This window comes from Bubalus kerabau, chromosome 23 (genome assembly GCF_029407905.1).
Source record: "Bubalus kerabau isolate K-KA32 ecotype Philippines breed swamp buffalo chromosome 23, PCC_UOA_SB_1v2, whole genome shotgun sequence".
Lineage (NCBI taxonomy): Eukaryota > Metazoa > Chordata > Mammalia > Artiodactyla > Bovidae > Bubalus > Bubalus kerabau.
In genome coordinates, this window is record NC_073646.1 from 2,107,375 (window position 1) to 2,125,329 (window position 17,955).

Sequence of the window (17,955 nt, forward strand, 5' to 3'; positions counted from 1 at the left end):
AATACAGCTGGAAGGCCCACAGGCTGAAGGCCAAGCCACCCGGGGAGGCAAGTGGGAGGCGAGCAGGAGGCATCGCCAGGGCTGAGGCCTGAGCTCCACCCCCCAGGCCCCGCCCCCCCCAACTGTGGGCTCCTGGGCCCGCCATGCTCTCCCAGAGCACTGGCCCGGCTGTGGCCTGGAGGACCCACACTCACCGCGGCCCCCGTGATGTAGGACAGGGAGATGCCGAACAGCCGGCCCCAGGCAGCCCCAATGAGGAGGGACGGAATGAAGACGCCGGCTGACACCGTGAGCCCGTAGGTCCAGCAGGCCAGGAAGAAGTAGACCAGGGTGAACAAGCCGAGCGTCATGGGGTTGTAGGAGCCTGCGGACAAGGCGCTAGCCAGGGCCTGCCATGCGGACGCAACCCTATGTGCCGCTGCCTGCCCAGTGGTCCGGCTGAATCCCCGGTCACAGCCCACTCCCCGAGCTTTCCCGTCCTCAAAGGCCCAGTGCAGGGTTTCAGGGCCCAGCCCTCGGGCGCGAGCCCAGCTGCCCAGGGGGCAGGCGGTGGGGAGCGGGGGCCCTGGGCTGCCACTGACGGTGGGCGACAGCCAGAGCTGAGGCAGAAGGCTTGCAGACAGGCGCCGAGCGGTCAGGGTGGCCCCTTGCCCCCGGGTAACCGAGACCGCTGAACTGGAAGCAGGTCTGCATCCAGCCTGAGCCTGTCATTAGGAACATGGGACTGCGTGAGCCTCCAGTACCAGAGAGTGCCTCCCCAGGCTGTCTTCTGTTCGAGTGACCCCTGTGGGCAGCAGCCAGGAGGGAAGCCCACCCTGGGAGGTGAGTCCATCTGAACAAAGGACAGGACAGCCTCCAGGAAGAGAACCAGACAGCCTGGGGAGCCTGGCTGGGCCCCTGGGCACTGGCTGCCAGCTGCAGGCCCTAGTACAGCCAGTCCTGCAGCAAGGCTGCGGGTGCTCAGCCAGAAGGCATCAGTCAGCCCGGCCCGCGTCTGTGCACATGCAGACAGGCCAGAGGACACAGGCCCACACGGGGACAGGCAAACGACAACTTGGAGCAGGGGCACACACCTGGGGGGTCGTGGAAAAGGCTGACCACGCTCTTCTCCGGGGTGTTGAAGAAGGCCGCGGCCATTGAGTTGTACTCGCCATCAGCACAGAAGAGCTGCAAGGGGTGAGAGTGGACGGGCAGTGGGATGTGGTGGTCCTGGGCCGGGTGGCATCAGGCACAAGCACACACGGGGGGTCTGGCTGTGGCCTCGGAGAGCAGGCGAGGCCCGAGAGCTTGCATCAGGAGCAGGCTCCCATGGTGCCTGGGCGGACGTCAGTGCCCGGCGTGTGCTAGGCCCAGCCCTCAGGCTGAGCAAGACTGCGTGCCCCTGGAGGCCTTAACCTGAGCGGGGGCTCCCAGCAGAGTGGCGTGTGTTCACCCCACGGCCCCAGCTGCGGGCCTAGACAGGCCTGTGAGTGTGTATTCCGCCCTGGGCAACCAGCAAATGGCTCTCATCTACAAAGGATGTTTCCTGTGAACAGAACCACGCCACGTGTGGCCCTTCCCATCTGGCATCTCTCACGTGGCAGTGTGGGAGCGCATCAGAGCTCAGCCCTCTCCACAGGGAGGGGACCCACCGTGTGTGTGAACCACCCAGTTCCTGCTTGTCGTGGGCGGGCACCGCGGCTGTGGTGAAACCTGCCGTGGTGAGTGTGGGCACATGGGTCTCCCCTGCACGCCCACCACCCCACCTTGCAGACCCCATCAGCCCGCCACTCCGGGAGGCCAGGTGAGACCCAGGCCTCAGTGCCTGCCCTCATCTGGGGGCTTGCCCTGCCCCACCCCCTCCGGCCGCCTACCTGGAGGGGGTAGGACACGGAGCTCCCCCGCAGGGGCTGACAGTCCCGGGATGAATAGATGAGCACGAAGGCGGCAGTGGCGGTGACGGCGGCGACCAGCGTGGCCTCAACCACCTGGAGGCAGGGCCGGTGAACGTACCTGGAGCGCACAGCCAGGGCCAAGTGTGGGCCAGCCGGTGGCAAGGGCAACGGGGCCCGCCACTCGGGAGGGCCGCCCCGGACGCCGCGCCCATCTGCCCACCCCCCACCAAGCTTCTGCCTGCTCTCGGCTGCCTCTCGGAGTGAGAGGACGAGGAGAAAGAAGGGCAAGACCCCGCCTCGGCCGCGAACACCAGAGGCCCCCGGGATGGCTCTCCCAGGGACACAAGCAACTCGGCCGGACCGAGTGTGCCCGGCGGACACCCCTGCAAACTGCCGAGGCTGACGCGAGCGGCCCGACACACTTTACCAGGGCCGCGCCAGATCCACGGGCCGTGCCTCCTGCCAGGCCACACGTGCCTTGCCACACGGGGAGCAGGGAGCACGCTGGGCACAGGGCTACTGCGTGGCGAGAGCACAGAACGGGACTGCTTCTAGAGACCCCGTGCGGCCACACCTCTCAAAACCGATTTCTCACCTGATTCGAAACATCGTCAGCCAGTAATTCAAGGCGTTGAACACAGCTCCGAGAATGCCCCCTGGGAAGTGGAAGGAGCAGATAGGTGTCTGGGACTCAGGGAAGGCTGCCCAGGTGGCAGGGGGGCCGGAGGGGACGCCCGAGGATGGAGGGCCCCCCCATAGACTCAGAGTGAGGAAGCTGAGGAGCTGTCCCCCTGGGTGGGCCCTCCACCGCCCGGGACAGCCAGCAGGGCCGGGGCCATGAGCTTCTCTGGACCTCGCAGCTGGGCTGGGCCTGGAGCCCGCGGCCGTCCTTACCCACCACGCCCATGGCGATGAAGATGGGGATCTCATGGATCACATACACCATGGTCTGCGTGGAAAGACAAGAGCAGGCGTCCGTGAGCAAACCACTGGCCCCTGCTCAGACGAGGCCAGGCGTGCCCAAGGGCCCTATGCCTCCCCGCAGGGTACAGACCCCAGGAGAGGAACCCCGGACACTTGGGAAGACCAGACCGCCTGCCTCCTCGCAGGGAGGCTGGGGATGGCCCAGGGTTTTGCAAATGGGGAAGTGAGGGGCCACGAAAGAGGGAGAGGACGCTGGTGACCCGGCCACCAGCAGCCTGTCATGGGAAAGAGCCAGCCACTGAGGACCTCTTGGCCTCTGGGAGCCACTGCGGGGCACCAGCCATCAGCCTCATTGACGCTGCCCGACAGTCTGCAGACGCCTGAGCTGCCCCGAAGCACTGCTGGCTGATGGGCGCCCCACCTGCAGGGCCAAGCGAGACACCCCCTCCCGGGGCAGCTCCAGCCCTAGCCCCAGACAAGGGCTCCCCTCACAGCTGCTCGGGCTGAGCCTCAAGTGCATAGCCTGGCCCCCTCGGAGGAAGGCTGTAGGGTGAGGGGCGCCGTGGCGGGCACCTCAGTATCAAATCTTCCGAAGTTGATGAGCCCAGGGCTGGACAGGTCCCACGCATTCCCATGGTAAATACTCAGGACGAAGTTCAAAGTGAAAGTGGAGATCATGGAAGCAAAGAACTGCAGGCAGAGAGACGCATACTGTCAGCACTGACGTGTTGCAATAGCGGTCACACAGCTGAGCCCCAGCGGAGGACAGCAGGGAGGGACTGTGGGCTGAGGGTTGCCCGGCCTCAGGAGGAGGCCGTCCCTGGCACTCACGATTCTCCACGTCAGGAACTGGTTCCAGAAGGACGCGCCCTCCTCCAAGCTGAACAGGACCCCACCTGGAAGAGCAGCCGCCAGCCCTGAGGTCCCTGCCCCACCAGACAGCCCTACACCCATGGCCACCCCAGCCCCCGCCCCAGGGCACCTGGCCCATGACAGAGGGCCATCGGGGCTCTCGGGAGGCCCGCCCCATGTGCTCAGTGGCAGAGTACCCCAACACCAAGACCCTCCTTCCCCACAGTGGGGGCCGGCAGTCACCCTTCCTCACCCACAGGGGCCCCGAAGGCTGCAGACACTCCAGCTGCAGCTCCTGCCGAGACGAAATCCCGCTTCTCCGTGTCTCTGCGAAAGTACTCGAAGATCTGGGCCAGGACAACAGAGATGCCTCAGCCTGGGCCTCCGATGGCACTTCTCTCAGACCAGGGGAGGGGGCCCAGAGTGAGGGGCAGGGGAGGGGTGGGGGAGGGGAGGAGAGAAGGGAAAGGAACCCAAAGTGAGAGGGGGAGGAAGGGGAGGGGGAGGGGAGCGGATGGGCTCAGCCACGGGGTCGGCTGGCAGGACTGCAGAGCAGGGTCTCGGGCAGCCTCTTTGCCCACTGATGTCCAGAGAAAACTGCCCACTCCAGCAGTGACCACACGCTGCGGTCTGTGCAGGAAGGACCAGCCCACACATGCGAGGTTTCCGAACTCTCTGGGCTGCATTTCTGTGGACACTTCCCAGAGTTACACGCTGTTTCCACACACACACCCCTGCACGGAGCACTGAGCGACCAGACGCCCCACGGACCAGAGGCTGAGGCGAGGAGGCTGCAGGGGAGGCGGGCCCGGCCTGGGGTGTGGCCTTGGGCACTCAGGGGACTCACCTTGAAGTCCCGCTTCAGCGATGTGGACCTGCCCTGGGAGATGCCCGCAGCAATCACCGAGCCCGAGTGGATCATCGGCCCCTCCTGGAAGGCACGGATGGCGTGCTCTGAAGGTCAGCCCGCCCCCACGGCCCCGGGGCAGGGGCAGGGGGTGCAGGCTGGGGCAGCTGCGTTCCATTACCTTCCCCACGGCCAGTCCCCCCACCACTGACAGGATCACGCCAGACACTTTGATCACCAGGGTCTGGAACACAAAGGAAAAGATGCCAAATCTGACTACAGGCCACACGTGCTCAAGAACCCAAGCAACAAACTGCACACAGAGAGGAACCTCATGACCCCCAGCAGGCAGGAGGCCAAAAGGGGGCCAGGGCCCAGGCAGGCATCCGGGGATGGGGGGCGGGCAGCTGGCGTTCCCCTGCCACCCATGTCCTCAGACCTTCCGCCCCGGGCACGCACGTCCACACAGGAGACACGCAGAGCGGCTGCCGCTCTGTCCTCGGGCTTTGCTCCCTGCTCCCGAGAGGGACCCGACCCCCCACTGCCTGGAGCACCTCGTCCCCAGAAAGGGCAGGAGAGACGTCATCAGCAAACCCCTGGCCAGGTCCACCAACCACCCCCTGGAAACACCCAGGAGTTGTCTAAAGAAAGCTCCCATAAACTCTGCAGCACATCCACACAGAGGCGCGTCAACAGCAGACAGCGCGGGTCTGGGCAAATTATGGAGGTGAACGTGGGCAAATAGAATGCTCCTAAGTCGGCAAGGACGCGTCCTGGGCTGAGCCTTGAGCCCCCAGAGGCCGCCTCGCACCTCACCTTGAGCCTGACCACGTGGGGGATCTTCACCCCATTGAGGAAGCACTTGATCTGGGGGATCCCGCTGCCAGCGGCGACCGGCTGGAAGGAGAGGCAGCACTGAGCCCGCAGGCTAGGCGAGCCACTGCGGCTGCCACAGACCCAGGAGGACGCGCCTGGTGGGGCCCGGTCCACCGGGGGAGGGGGCTGCTCGCCTCTCCCACCCCTGGAGTGACCACCAAGGGGAGTAAATGCCAGGGGCTTAGGGTGCCCAGTGGCCCCCTGGGAAGGTGGGGGGTCCCAGGACAGGGTGCCTGCTGAGGGGCCCGTGCTCTTGCCCACCTAGGGGACCCTGCATTGCACCCAAATGCTTCCGGACATGACCCTCTCCTCCTTCCAACGCCCCTACAAGGAGGAGAAAAGGGGCATGGGAGGAAGGGGGTCCCGGGGCACGTGACCCCTCAGTGGGGCCCTCCACGAGCAGACCTGCAGGGCTGGGCCGGCGGGCCCACCTACCTCTATGAAGGCGACGATGGTGGAGCCGAGGAGCACGAAGGCGGCGTTGAGTGCGGCCCAGAGCAGGAGGGAGAAGGACAGCCCACCGTGTTCGGTGAACTTGTCGATGTCTGCGGCTGTCAAGGGCCACGTGTCGTGGGGTCACGGGGCGCCGCTCCCCAGGGGGCTGCGCTCTGGCTTCCGGGGCACTTAATGGGCATCTCGGGGTCACCGCACAGCCCCACCCCGAGACACGTAGCCCCGCCCAGTCATGCTGTCTGACCCACAGCAGAACATGGTGGGGACCCCTCGTGCGGGTCCACTGGCTTCCAGTGACCACGGACAAAGGATACTGTCCTTGACGAGCCTGTACTTGAGGCCGGCCAGCTTCTCCACCACGATGTCGATGAAGCAGGCCACGAGACCCGTGAGGATGCCCACCATGGCGCAGATGACCCAGCGCTTGATCTCCACCGTCCGGAAGGCCTGCGGGCCGTCACGGGCGGGCGTGGTCGTCAGGGGCCGCTCTGTGACCTCCACTGTGCACAGGCTCACCCTGCGGGCCCCCAGACCCAGAAGAGCAGCCCCACCGGCGTCTCAGAGGCTGTGGAGCCCTGGGGGACGGACCCCCAACCAGGGCGTAATTGGATGCTGATTCTCCGGCCGCCACTTCCTCAGAGGTGACAACGTGACACTGGCATGGGCACCTGAGCCCTGCCGCGGGCAGCACTCACCCCAGAACGCCAGGAGGGGCTGGGGCGGGAAGGAGACGGAGGGAGGCGGCGGGGTCTCACACAGACAGATGGACGGACACACACACACAGACACACTGCCCCCCCGACCCAGATCACCCACAGGTTCACCCCTGGCTCGCCTGCCCCAGCTCTCCCGCAGGCTCATCCCCCAGCTCCCACGCAGGCCCACCCCCCGGCTCCCACGCAGACTCACCGTGTGGTTGATACGCCGCTCTTCCTCTAGGAACAGCTGGTTCTCACTGTTGTCGTAGTCCAGGCTCTGCGGACCGGGCGGCAGACAGTGGTGAGCGACCCTGGCCCATGGGCGCAGGCCGGCCACGCTGGGGAAGGGTGGGGCAGAGGGGGCCCACCTCGTACTTGAGGGACAACAGCTTCTCGTTGTGCGGGATCTCCCTGGGGAAGGGGTGAGGGGGGTCCATGTCCTGCGGGGAAGAGACAGAGCCTGGCAACCCAGCACATGTCGGGACGCAGCGGCATAAGGAAGGGGCTGTGCCCGCACACCCCACAGGGCAGCGATTCTGAGCCCAAAGCCAGGCCAGGCATGTGGCTGGATGTGGAGACGAAGAACCTCGACAGGAAGCAGGCGGTCAGGCCCCGCAACACCTGCCAGGCGGGTTATTCCAGGAACCAAGGTGGCCTGGCCCCGAAAAGCAAGATGGCAGATGTCTGTGGTGTGACTGGACACCCACTGTGGGCGCTCGTCCATGCTCCGGCTCCGGCCCCGGATGCCCGGCTTCTCTGAGTGACAAGCGAGTCTGGGCTGAGAGAGGGCTGGTCTGGGACTAGAAGACTACCACAGGACCAGCGGGCTGGAGACGCAGCTGTTCTCCAATGGGCAGGGGTCAACCAGTCCTGCCCACGCCATGGACCTCCACTCAAACCCCACACAGCGCGGTCAGGGAGCTTCTGGCCCGTAAACGTGGAGGGCTGGGAGGGGCTCCCGGGGAGGGTGTGGGGCTCCGCACCCCTTCCCATACCTTCCCTGGGGGTCTCCCCCATCTGGCTGGTTCCCAAGTTGTGTCCTTTGTGGTAAACGAGTAACATAAGCTGGAGAAGGCCATGGCACCCCACTCCAGCACTTTTGCCTAGAAAATCCCATGGACGGAAGAGCCTGGTAGGCTGTAGTCCATGGGGTCGCTAGAGTTAGACACGACTAAGCGATTTCACTTTCATTTTTCACTTTCATGCACTGGAGAAGGAAATGGCAACCCACTCCAGTGTTCTTGCCTGGAGAATCCCAGGGACGGGGAAGCCTGGTGGGCTGCCGTCTATGGGGTCGCACAGAGTCGGACACAACTGAAGCGACTTAGCAGCAGTAGCAGTAACATAAGCAAAGTGCTCCCCTGAGTTCTGTGAGTCATTCTGGCAAGTTATGGAAGCAAGGAGGGGGTCGTGGGAACCCTGATTTGCACTGGTCAATGGGAGCACAGGCGGCGCCTGGACTGGTGTGGGAGGGGGTTGTTTCATGGACTGAGCCCTCAGCCCATGGGTCTGTGATGCCGTTAGGGCCAGAAGGAACCGAGCTGCAGGACACTTGGGGGCGTCTGGACAAGCAGAAGGTGACGTGGTGTAAAAGCAGAAACAGGCCAATACTGTTTCAATAAAGGACCAAATCCACATAGAGCACCTCAACAGACACAGGGAAAACATCTGACCGAACTCAACGGAAGAATTCAGGGGACCTCCTCCACCGATCAAGGTGCCTATAAAGACTCACACATAACTGCACACTCAGGGATGAGAGACTGAGACCTCTCCTCTGAGACGAGGACAAGACGAGGATGTCTGCTGGGGCACCTCTGCTCAGCTCAGTCCTGGAGGCTCTTCCAGGGCAATTGGGCAAGAAAGAAATGGAAAGGCACTCAGGTCAGGAAGGAAGAAGTGAAACTCTTCTTTGCAGATGGCATGGTCTGATATGTAGAAAACCCCAAAAAGTACTCTAGAAAAACATATTTCCATGTTCCTGCAATGAAAAATCCAACAAGAAATTAAGAAAACAACTCCATTTACCACAGCATAAAAAATAAGACTCTACAAAATAAAATTTATTTCTAGAAAGCACTTAACAAAGCAAGTGAAAATCTGTACACTAGGAACTATAACACATTGTTAAAATAAAAAAAAAATAGAAGACCTAAACAAATGAGAAGCTATGCTGAGCTTGTGGATCAGAAAACTGGATGTTAAGAGTCGACGCCACCTGTCCAAACTCCAGCTGGAGCTTCTGAAGAAACTGATGAGCTGAGCCTGAACCCCACATGGAAACACACAAGGGATCCTGAACAGCCAAAACCTCTTTCAGGAAATGAACAAAGTGGGATGACTCAAACTTCCTATTTCTGAAACTTCCTACAAAGCTAGAGGCGTCAGAGGAGTGTCGCCTAGGCACAGGGACAGGCTAAGAGCCCAGAAACAAACCCGTCACAGCAACTGACCTTCAATGATGGTGCCGAGACAACTCAACAGGGAAAGCACTATCTTTTCAAGAAACGGTGCTGGGAAAACTGGGCACCCAGGTGCAAAGAACAAAGCTGGACCCTTACTTACATCATGTACAAAACTAGGGGTAAGCGGATCAAAGATCTAAACTGTAGAACATGAAAGACGGGAGTAAATGCTTATGACCTTGGCCTGGGCAGTGGTTTCTTACCTATGACACCCAAAGCACAAGCAACAAAAAACAGGCCAAATGGACTCTCTCTTGTCAAAATTAGCAGTGTTTGGGCTTCAAAGGACACGGGTAGAAAGTGAGGAGACCGGTAATGGACAGGAGGAAATTTCTGCAGATCCTGCAACTGACGAGCGATGTGTGTCTGGAGTGTACAAAGACCTCTCAGAGCTCAATCACAAAAACACAAACAACCTGGTTAAGAAACGTGACAGGACCCAGAAGTTCTCCAAAAGATACAAAGACACGAAGGCTGTGAGGTGCCAGCAGCCTCAGGGGGATGCAGGCTGACTCCCAGGGCGGGGGTGGGGTGGGGGTGGGGTCAACCACATGTCTGGGGGAGGGTCTCGGGAAAAGGCTGGAAACTGCTGGATACTTCAACCCCCGAAACAGGGGCAGGAGAAGGGACGCCACCCAGGTCCAAGGGCCCAGCACCCTGAGATGCCCTCCCCGGGCCACCACAGGCCCCGCGCCTGGCCCTCCGGGGCCGCACACAGTAGCTCGCTCCTGACGTGCGTGCCCCCACGTGCGCTCATCATCTCAGCCTCGGGGACGGGGTCCCGCAGGGGAGCCTCCCTGGTGGCCCGTGTGCACGGCATTGTCACCACCTGCCATCCCCTCCTGTGTGGCATTCTCTGTCTTCTGCCAGGCTGCGGCTCCACAGAACGGGCCTGGCTGTCTGGGGCGGGGCAGGGAAGGGGCCTGGTTGAGCAGGATCCCACTCACAGGGTCCAGAAGCTCATCGTCCAGCTCCACGCTGCTCAACTGTCCGATCCGAAAGAATGCCGAGTGTGGTGACTGGAAGCAGAAGAGAACCACAGGCTGCTCAGCTGCAGGCCGAGCTGCATCGGCATCACCCCCCCGGCCCCCTGACCCCGGTGTCCTGGCCTCCTTGGGGGAACACAGACCCACATCCGCGTGTGGAAGATGCCAGCGGGGCCAGCGCTGCCCCCAGGCCCGGCCCGGGACCCACAGCCTGTCCCATCCCCGGGGTCCTCCTGGGCCCCTCTCTCCTGTCCTGGGAAACCCAAGGGATCAAGCCCCTCCTCCAGGAGCCCTTCACCCCGCACCCCCCGGCCACCTGCAGAGGCCCCATCTCTGTCCCCCCATCATGATATGAGCCGCTCCACCAGGTGGGCCCGTCACAGGCCTCACAACTACCACCCCCACCCAGACACATGGTCAGAGGAGCGTTCTTTCTGGGGAAGGGCATTCTGAAGCAAGGCGTGCTACTGGGCCCGGGACAGGTCAATTGCAGAGGACAGTCACTCTGGCACGTGCCCACCCTCACGCCCAGCGCTGGGCACGGCCCACATGAGGACCAAGAGACGAAGCACAGGCCGCCACAGGCGCAGCCCCGGGAAACGAGCCTCCTGCAGGACACAGGGGCTCCCGGCCTCTCCTCTGCAGAAACCACGGAGCACAGCAGGGACGAGGACCACGGGCCCGCCACGTGGGACCCCAGAGCACACGGGCACTCCAGCGGGAGGGCGCACACTCAGCAGCACGCCCAGCCGCCAGCAGTGCAGGCCCCAGGCTGAGACCACAGCTGCGGAGGCCGCAGCAGAGAAACGTTCTCTCAGCTCCGCAGACACAAGTGCCAGCGGGGAGCATGCCCGCACAGGGTCGGGAGGGAGGCCCTGCCCCTTCCCACCCCTGGTGGTGCGGCAGCCCCTTAGCTGTGGTCACATCACTCCAACCTCTGCTCCGCTGCCACCAGCCTCCTGTGTGTGTGCACGTGTGCCTGCAGGTGTGCACGTGGACAGGTACGCACGCGTGGGTGTGCATGCGCTTGAGTGTGGGTATGTGTGCACGCGTGTGTTGTGTGTGTCCCCCTCTGAGGACACCAGCCTGACCACACTGGGACCTGACCTCAGCTGCCGAGGCCCCACACAGGCTCCAGGCTGGGGGGACCCCACGGGGGCGCTGCTCCCCCATGACAGGTAACCTGTCAGGCATGCTCATGAGCCCAGCATCCTGCTCCAGCCGCTTTCTTCCAAGTGTAAATGGCAAACATCAGTACAACAGGAGTGAGCAGAGAACACAACTGCTCTCTTTCCTAAAAACAATCGATAACATCCTCAAAACTGCTGACCTTGATGAGGAAGGCAGGAGGGCCTGGCCCGCTGGGCCAGAAAGGACCCGACTTCACAGGCCGGGCCCGAGCTGGCTGCAGCCTGTGCTCCCCACACAGCCACATGTCACCGGAGGGCATGCCGGCCACCAGCCTGCCGGCGGAGCACACACTGGGGACTTCTCCATTGAGGAGATGGGGTGCAGAGACAGGCAAAGCTGAAAGTGGGATTCTGAAAGCAGCAGGAAAGACCTAGCTGCCCTCCGACCCAACAAGCGGAGCCGCAGAACCAGGCGGAAGGGGCACACGCGTCTCAGTGCCACTGACGGAGCGCACCACCAGTCGCTCCCGCTGAGCCGTCGGCCCACAGACCAGCTCCCCTGCCAGCTCAACAGCCCCTGAGGGCCAGGCTGCAACCACGCGGCCTAGGCAGAGGTGGGCAGCAGGGCCCCAGAGGCGTGGACTCCCCCAGCAGGAGTCACCGGGTGAGCACATGAGGGCAGCAGGGAGCTGCGGTCAGACCCAGACACGGGCTCCTGCAGGGACGGAGCCCCTGCTGAGGCTCCCGGCCGCACGCCTCCTCCAGCGCCCTCGTGTTTTCATCATCTCTCTCCCGAACTCTATGAGCATCTCACAAACCAATTATCTTCTGTGATGAAAAAGCCGTTTACTGGATTTACGGGGACTTGTTTTCTCTCTTTTCTTACACCCAAGCTAATTGCTAGCGCTTCCCCAAACTGCTGATGCACACGACAGCCTGGATGAAACCTCCATGCTTCCGAAAGGACTGCAAGATTTCACTCCATGTGGCTCCCCTGAGCCAACATGCTTGGAACGCCAGTCCTGAGGGAGAGCAGGCAGGGGCTGGGCAGTGGCTGAGAGAGGCAGGATGCGGGCACTGACAGGTGTGCCCTGCGGGACAGCAGGGCGCTGGGCACACACACTGTGCCAACGTCAGCGCCCAGTTTTGGCACGGCACTGCCCCGGGGTAAGACGGAAGGCCCCCGGGAGACGGGGTGCGGCACACAGGCCTTCTTGTACTGTCTTTTCAACTTCTCGTAAATCCACAATTAATTAAAAATTTATATGCGAAGGGAACTACATCAATGTGAACTTCTGTGCATCAAAGGAAACGATGAACAGAGTGAAAAGAAACTAGTCCTACAGAACGGAACTCCTGCAGCCGGACAGCAATGAACGACTTGACTAAAAAGACCGGCCACGGGGCTTGGGGCGTGAAGATCAAAAACACAGTGCGATACCACCTCACACCCGTGAGGACGGCCAGGGTCAAAAAAACAGAGAAACAAGCGCTGGTGAGGACATGCCGGGACCAGAGCCCTTGCGCGCTGTTGCTGGGAGCATAAAACGGAGCAGCTGCTGTGGAAAACAGGACAGCGGTTCCTCAAAAAATTAAAAATAGAATTACCTCATGATCCAGGAATTCCACCTCTGGGTAGAGGCCCAAATGACCAGCAAAAGGGGTCTCAAAGAGGTGTGTGTACACCCACACTCACAGCAGCATCGTTTACAGTAGCCAAGGGGCGGAAGCACCCCAACTGCCCACTGGAAGATGGTGCATAAGCCTAACGTCCATGCACGCGGTGCAGCGCTGTTCCGCCTTAGAAAGGAGGAAACCCCATCACATGCTCCAGCACGCACAGACCTGGAGGCGCCGAGAGAAAGAAGCCAGTCACAAAACAACAAACGCCGTATGACGCCGCTGCTCTGAGACATCACGCAGACAGACAGCAGACCGGCCTTTGCCAGGGGCTGGGGGAGGGCCGGGGAGTCGGGGTTCACAGGGGACAGAGGTTCAGTCTGGGAGGACGAGAGGTCCTGGAGGTGCTGCTGCTGACGGTCGACTGAGTGCTGCCGACTGTGTATGCTTAGTCACGGTTGAGGTGGTAAACTGTGCTACATAGTTTTTGCATCATTAAAACAAACGGCAAACAGTTTACCGGCTGTCTGCGCACCCCTGCCCTCTGCTTTCCAACCCCCCTCAGCCCGAAGCCCTCCTGCCCTGAGCACTGAGGACACGCACAGGGCCTCTGCCACCAGGGGCTTACAGTCAGAAAAACCAGGCTGCCCATAAACAAAGTCAGCGTAAAGGAAGGCTTTGAGGGTGATGCCAGGGCCCAAGAGAGAGGCCAGGGTCCAACGGCGGCGGGGGCGGTGGCATCGGGCCGAGAGCTGATGGAAGACGGTGGGGGATGAGAACAGCCCCACCATGGCCTCGCTGTCCGGGCACAGCCGCCTCTGCCCTGGGGGCCTCCCGGATGCCCTGACTGGCTCTGGGCCCACCTTGTCCTCACCTCTCCCGCACAGTTCAGCTGTACTCACGTCCTCTGCCTCCCAGACTCTGAGCCGCCTGCACCGGCCCTGGGAAGAGGCTACTGCAGGCCTGGGGGAGACAGGGGAGAGAGGGAGCCCTCGGGGAGGGTGCCGGGGTGGCTGGCCTGCACCCTGTGACATGGAGCCAGGGCAGCTGGAAAGGGAGGAGGACAGCAAGCGGACACGGAGGCAGAGGGACTTTCCGCCGACGCTCACCCCAGCCTGGAGCTGCTGCCGGCTCAGGCTTCCCTCTGAGTCCTGAGGCGCCTCCGCTTCCTGCTGCCCGCCCTCTGCCCGCACACATGACTGTGACTTGCTGGCTGACGCCACCTCCCCTGCCCAGGGGTGGACAGGCAGCGACTTGCCTTCACCTCACACTCGGGCATGACGGGCCGAGGACCAGAGAGAGAAAGCAGCTCCGAATGGCCTGGTTCCCGACGGATGGGGCTACACTCGGGGCGCCTCACAACCATCCTGCCCAGGACGGCTCAGAGCAGCCCCCACAGCGCCTGGCAGGTTCCCGTACCGGGTGCACCAGACTCCAGCTGGGGACGCCCGGCAGGAAACCCGGCCGGCTGCCACTTCAGTTCAGACGGCCCTGTTCCAAGAGCAGCTTCTAAGTGTGCTGCGGTGAACTCAGCCCGCAGGTCCAGAACCGCCCCTCCTGCAAGATGGCTGGCCTTGAGGGGCTGAGTCAGGGGCAAACCAAAGACCACCAGAGCCAAACTGCTGTTTCTAATACCCCTGGGAGTGACCAGTGTTGACCGCCTCATGACGGGCGGCTGGGGGCTGGACATGGGTGACCCTCCTTGCCAGCAAGGAGCCTGAGCACTTGCCTCTGCTGGTGCAGAGCAAAGCTCCTGCATCAATGCCTCCGGTGACCCCTAGCCCCTCCATTCGGCCGTCTGAGCATCCTTCAAGGCTGGAGTTTCCAGCTTCCCGAGGATTCTCCACGAGATAAAGACAACAGGAAGCCCGCAGCTGTCCCTGCGGGTCCATCTTGGCTCTTTCCCCGGCCCCACCACTCAACTACAATTTGCTTCCCAAATGCACTCTCCCTTTCTCTCTCCCCTCTGTCTACTGGCCCGAGGATCATGCAGGCTTCAAGACTGGACCCAAGGTGACCTCTCCTGCCCTAGGGGCCCCTCACACAGTCCTCCCGGAGCCCTGGGCCTGTTCTTCCTGGAGCTGGAGCCAGTGGCAAGGGAGCTGAGCTGTTCACCTCTGTGTGCAGCTGGGGCACACGGCAGATGCACCACAGGTTATTTTCAAACTGCTTAAGAGCAACTAATACTTATTAAACACAAACGTAAAACAAAAAAGCCCGTAAAGGTTTTTTACAGGGGAATGAGTTTCAAGGGAAGAGTCAACAGGTTCTTAAGGAAAAACAAAAAAAAGCCAACTCCCGTGTCTATGCTGTCTAAGGAGAACTGAGGAAACCCCGCACACTGAGTCCTGAAATAAACTCCAATTCCATCTGGAAGCTTTCAATCATTTTACCTGTCAGCCCTTAGGGCCAGTTTCATATTTGTAGTTTGTAGATTTCAGATCACTTTTTTTTTATGTAATCAAGTTTTATTAAAGTATAAAGGAGATAGAGAAAGATTCTGGCATAGACATCAGAAGGGGGCAGAAAGAGTGCCCCCGCCGCTCAGTCATGTCCGACTCTTTGCGACCCCATGGACTGTAGCCCACCAGGATCCTCCGTCCATGGGATTCTCCAGGCAAGAATACTGGAGTGGGTTGCCATTTCCTTCTCCACACTTTCTTTTAAGGAGAACAAAAACAAACACTTTGAGAAGAAAATAATAAAGCAGCCCTGTCTCCTAGCAGATAAAAAACCACTGCAAGTCAGACCCTTTAGGTCCCTTCTCATGAGGACAGACAGCGCTTGAGCAGAAGACCTCACTCATGGAGCAGACTGTGGCCCTCACTGTCCAATGCATCTCTGGGAGACCAGGGGAATCTAAAGATAAGTTCCAGGGGAACAGCCCCATGCTTGAGTCCTTCCTCATTAAACACCACACAAGGGTGTAAAGGACACATCTAGGACACAGTGAGAAAAAAGAAAGGGGAAGAAAAGTCACAAAACAGAGTAAGGCCACGCAATCAACTCAAAATTAACACAACACACAGGAACTGACTTAAGTGACACAAACTTCTGTGCTGACTCGCAGGGCACATTTCGACCACTCGGACTTGTCTTCCTGCATCTGGCCGCGCTTGCATTCCAAAGAACAGCTGCGGGAAAACCGAACGCACGTCCCTGTCATTCCTAAGATCGCCCTGACACCGCTGCGTCTAAAGGGGTCCGGCCGAGTCCCCAAGGTAATCCCACTGCAAAAGCAAACTCCACGACCTAAGCTCTTGAAACATCTTTCCTAGCGGATCAAAAACGACCCGGTAAAAATAGTACCTCGTATTTAAAAAAAAAACAAAAACAAAAACAAAAAGTAACGGGTGACCTGAGCAGCAGACCACCTTCCTTCTCTTCACAACCGCTGTGGAGCAAACAGGGAGAAAACAGCTTCGTGCTGCCGGGACTCGACCGCAGCGGCCGGGCTCCACCGGGGACGAGGGGACGGCCCCGCGATCCCGCGAGTCCAGAACCGGCCGGGCCCGGCTTTCGAGCCCGCCCTACCGTCCGCCCGGCGGTCCGAGCACGGACTCGCCGCGTCCCCGGCCCCTGGCCCCCGCGAGCGCGGCGCGGACCCTGCCCGGCCCGCCTGCCCCTGGCTCACCGCGCGGGCTGCCGCGGGCCCAGCCCCGTTCAGCAGCGGCGCCGCCTCCCCGGCCGGCACCCCGGGCCGCGGCGCCCTCCGCAGCAGCGGCGCCGCCTCGTCGTCGTCCAGGTCGCGGCCGGACCACGACACCTTCTTGGAAACGTTGGCCATGTCCCGCCGCAGTGGACCGGCCGCCGGCGCAGCGGCAGTGTTTGTTCTCGTGACCCGCGCAGCCGCCACGTGACGGCCGTCCGGGTCACGTGGCCCCGCCGGCGCCCACGTGATCCGACGGCGCCGCGGGACGCGCGCGGCCTTCTGGGAGTTGCAGTCCAGCTGCCCGGCGCCGGCTGGGCCGCGCGGAGAGCGAGCCGGCTCCAGGACGAGTCCGCACAGCCATGCATGCAGACCCGCCTGTCGGGACGAGTACCCGCGCAGCAAACGGTTGTGCTGAGGACACACCATGGCCCTGTGGCTTTCCTGCAGAAAACGCTGCACTGAGCGCATCACACAGGGAAAATCCAGTTGAACCCCAATTTCGGGACACGTGCCAGCTAGGCAGCTCTTCCTGCAGTGTCAGCGTCCACCGAGAAACACCGAGGAACACCGCGAGACCGCACTGTGCATTAGGTAGGGGTGTTACTGCGGCGCCCAAACCTGGGGCGTGATCTTCGTCTGGGTGTCATATCAGAAAAGCCCATTTCCTCTGGAGACAGCACTGAGATATTCGGGGACTGTGATGTGATGTCTGCAGCGTAGCCCCAGGTGATTCACAGGCTAGTGGTAATCACAGTATGTAGCTACCCACAGAGGGAGAAAGCAAGCTGGTGGGATGGTAGCACGGATGAATCCAGGGTAAATACACCTGTGCCATGTATTCTTCTGGTAACTTTTTTCTTTAAATTTGAAGCTTTTCAAAATAAAGACATTTTAGAAGTTCTTTATAGGCTTTTTTCCCCCCACATGTTTCAAAATAAAACCAAAACTGAAACCAAAATAAGAGGAAGGAAGCCCAACAGGATTGTAAGTTTTCCCCACGATCGATCACAAAAGGTGTGACCTGGCTTTGCCCTTTTGCGGGATAAGAACAATCGTGAGCCAGCCCTGTCTGTGGAGGAGGGCCTGGAAGCTACGGAGTGCAGCTGGCTCAGGCTCCGAGGAGCGGTGGGGCTGGTTCTCAACTGAAGGGAGTGGGCGAGTGCAGGTTGTATGAAGCCCAGGCCTGTGGAGAGCTGCACAGAGCCATGGGGAAGTGAGAACAGGCCTAGGGACGAGGGGTCCGGAGGGGAGGCCCCTCTGCATTCTTCCGTCCTCCCTACCCAGGAACACAGCAGACTCAGATCAGAGGTGGGGTTGATAGGATTCGAGGTGGGTATGGCTCCCATCACTCACCCATTGGGGATCCCCATGTCTTGTTCAGCCTCCCCTGCCCCAAAACCTAGACGGGCTTCCCTACACTCCTCGGTGGAAAGCCCAGTCCTGCCCAAATGCCTAACGACCTGAGTTCCCACCAATCTCCCCCACAAACACCTTCCCAGGTGGGTCTCCCCTCCTGGAGAGGCCCCACCAAGCACCTGGACGCAGGTCGGCAGACAGCCACTGCCACACTACCTCTGC

The 17,955-nt window shown here is 61.1% G+C and overlaps 1 protein-coding gene across 3 annotated transcripts in view; it reads right to left on the bottom strand.

Moving 5' to 3' along the window:
- Positions 1-16,577, bottom strand: part of CLCN7 (chloride voltage-gated channel 7) — a 20,293-nt gene extending 3,716 nt beyond the window's left edge. For 2 of the 3 annotated variants that reach the window (XM_055561922.1, XM_055561924.1), the window contains exons 1-17: positions 16,360-16,577; positions 9,937-10,008; positions 6,893-6,964; positions 6,736-6,801; positions 6,141-6,273; positions 5,809-5,918; positions 5,314-5,394; positions 4,679-4,741; positions 4,498-4,581; positions 3,904-3,997; positions 3,630-3,694; positions 3,372-3,488; positions 2,769-2,823; positions 2,470-2,530; positions 1,854-1,992; positions 1,074-1,167; positions 195-364 (exon numbers count right to left, since the gene is read on the bottom strand). In XM_055561922.1, coding sequence (XP_055417897.1) covers positions 195-364; positions 1,074-1,167; positions 1,854-1,992; positions 2,470-2,530; positions 2,769-2,823; positions 3,372-3,488; positions 3,630-3,694; positions 3,904-3,997; positions 4,498-4,581; positions 4,679-4,741; positions 5,314-5,394; positions 5,809-5,918; positions 6,141-6,273; positions 6,736-6,801; positions 6,893-6,964; positions 9,937-10,008; positions 16,360-16,512 — 1,629 coding nt within the window. In that variant the 5' untranslated portion in view covers positions 16,513-16,577. The remainder of the gene's footprint in view (positions 1-194; positions 365-1,073; positions 1,168-1,853; positions 1,993-2,469; positions 2,531-2,768; positions 2,824-3,371; positions 3,489-3,629; positions 3,695-3,903; positions 3,998-4,497; positions 4,582-4,678; positions 4,742-5,313; positions 5,395-5,808; positions 5,919-6,140; positions 6,274-6,735; positions 6,802-6,892; positions 6,965-9,936; positions 10,009-16,359) is intronic. The other variant, XM_055561923.1, reaches the window with a different exon arrangement.
- Positions 16,578-17,955: the final 1,378 nt, after the last annotated feature.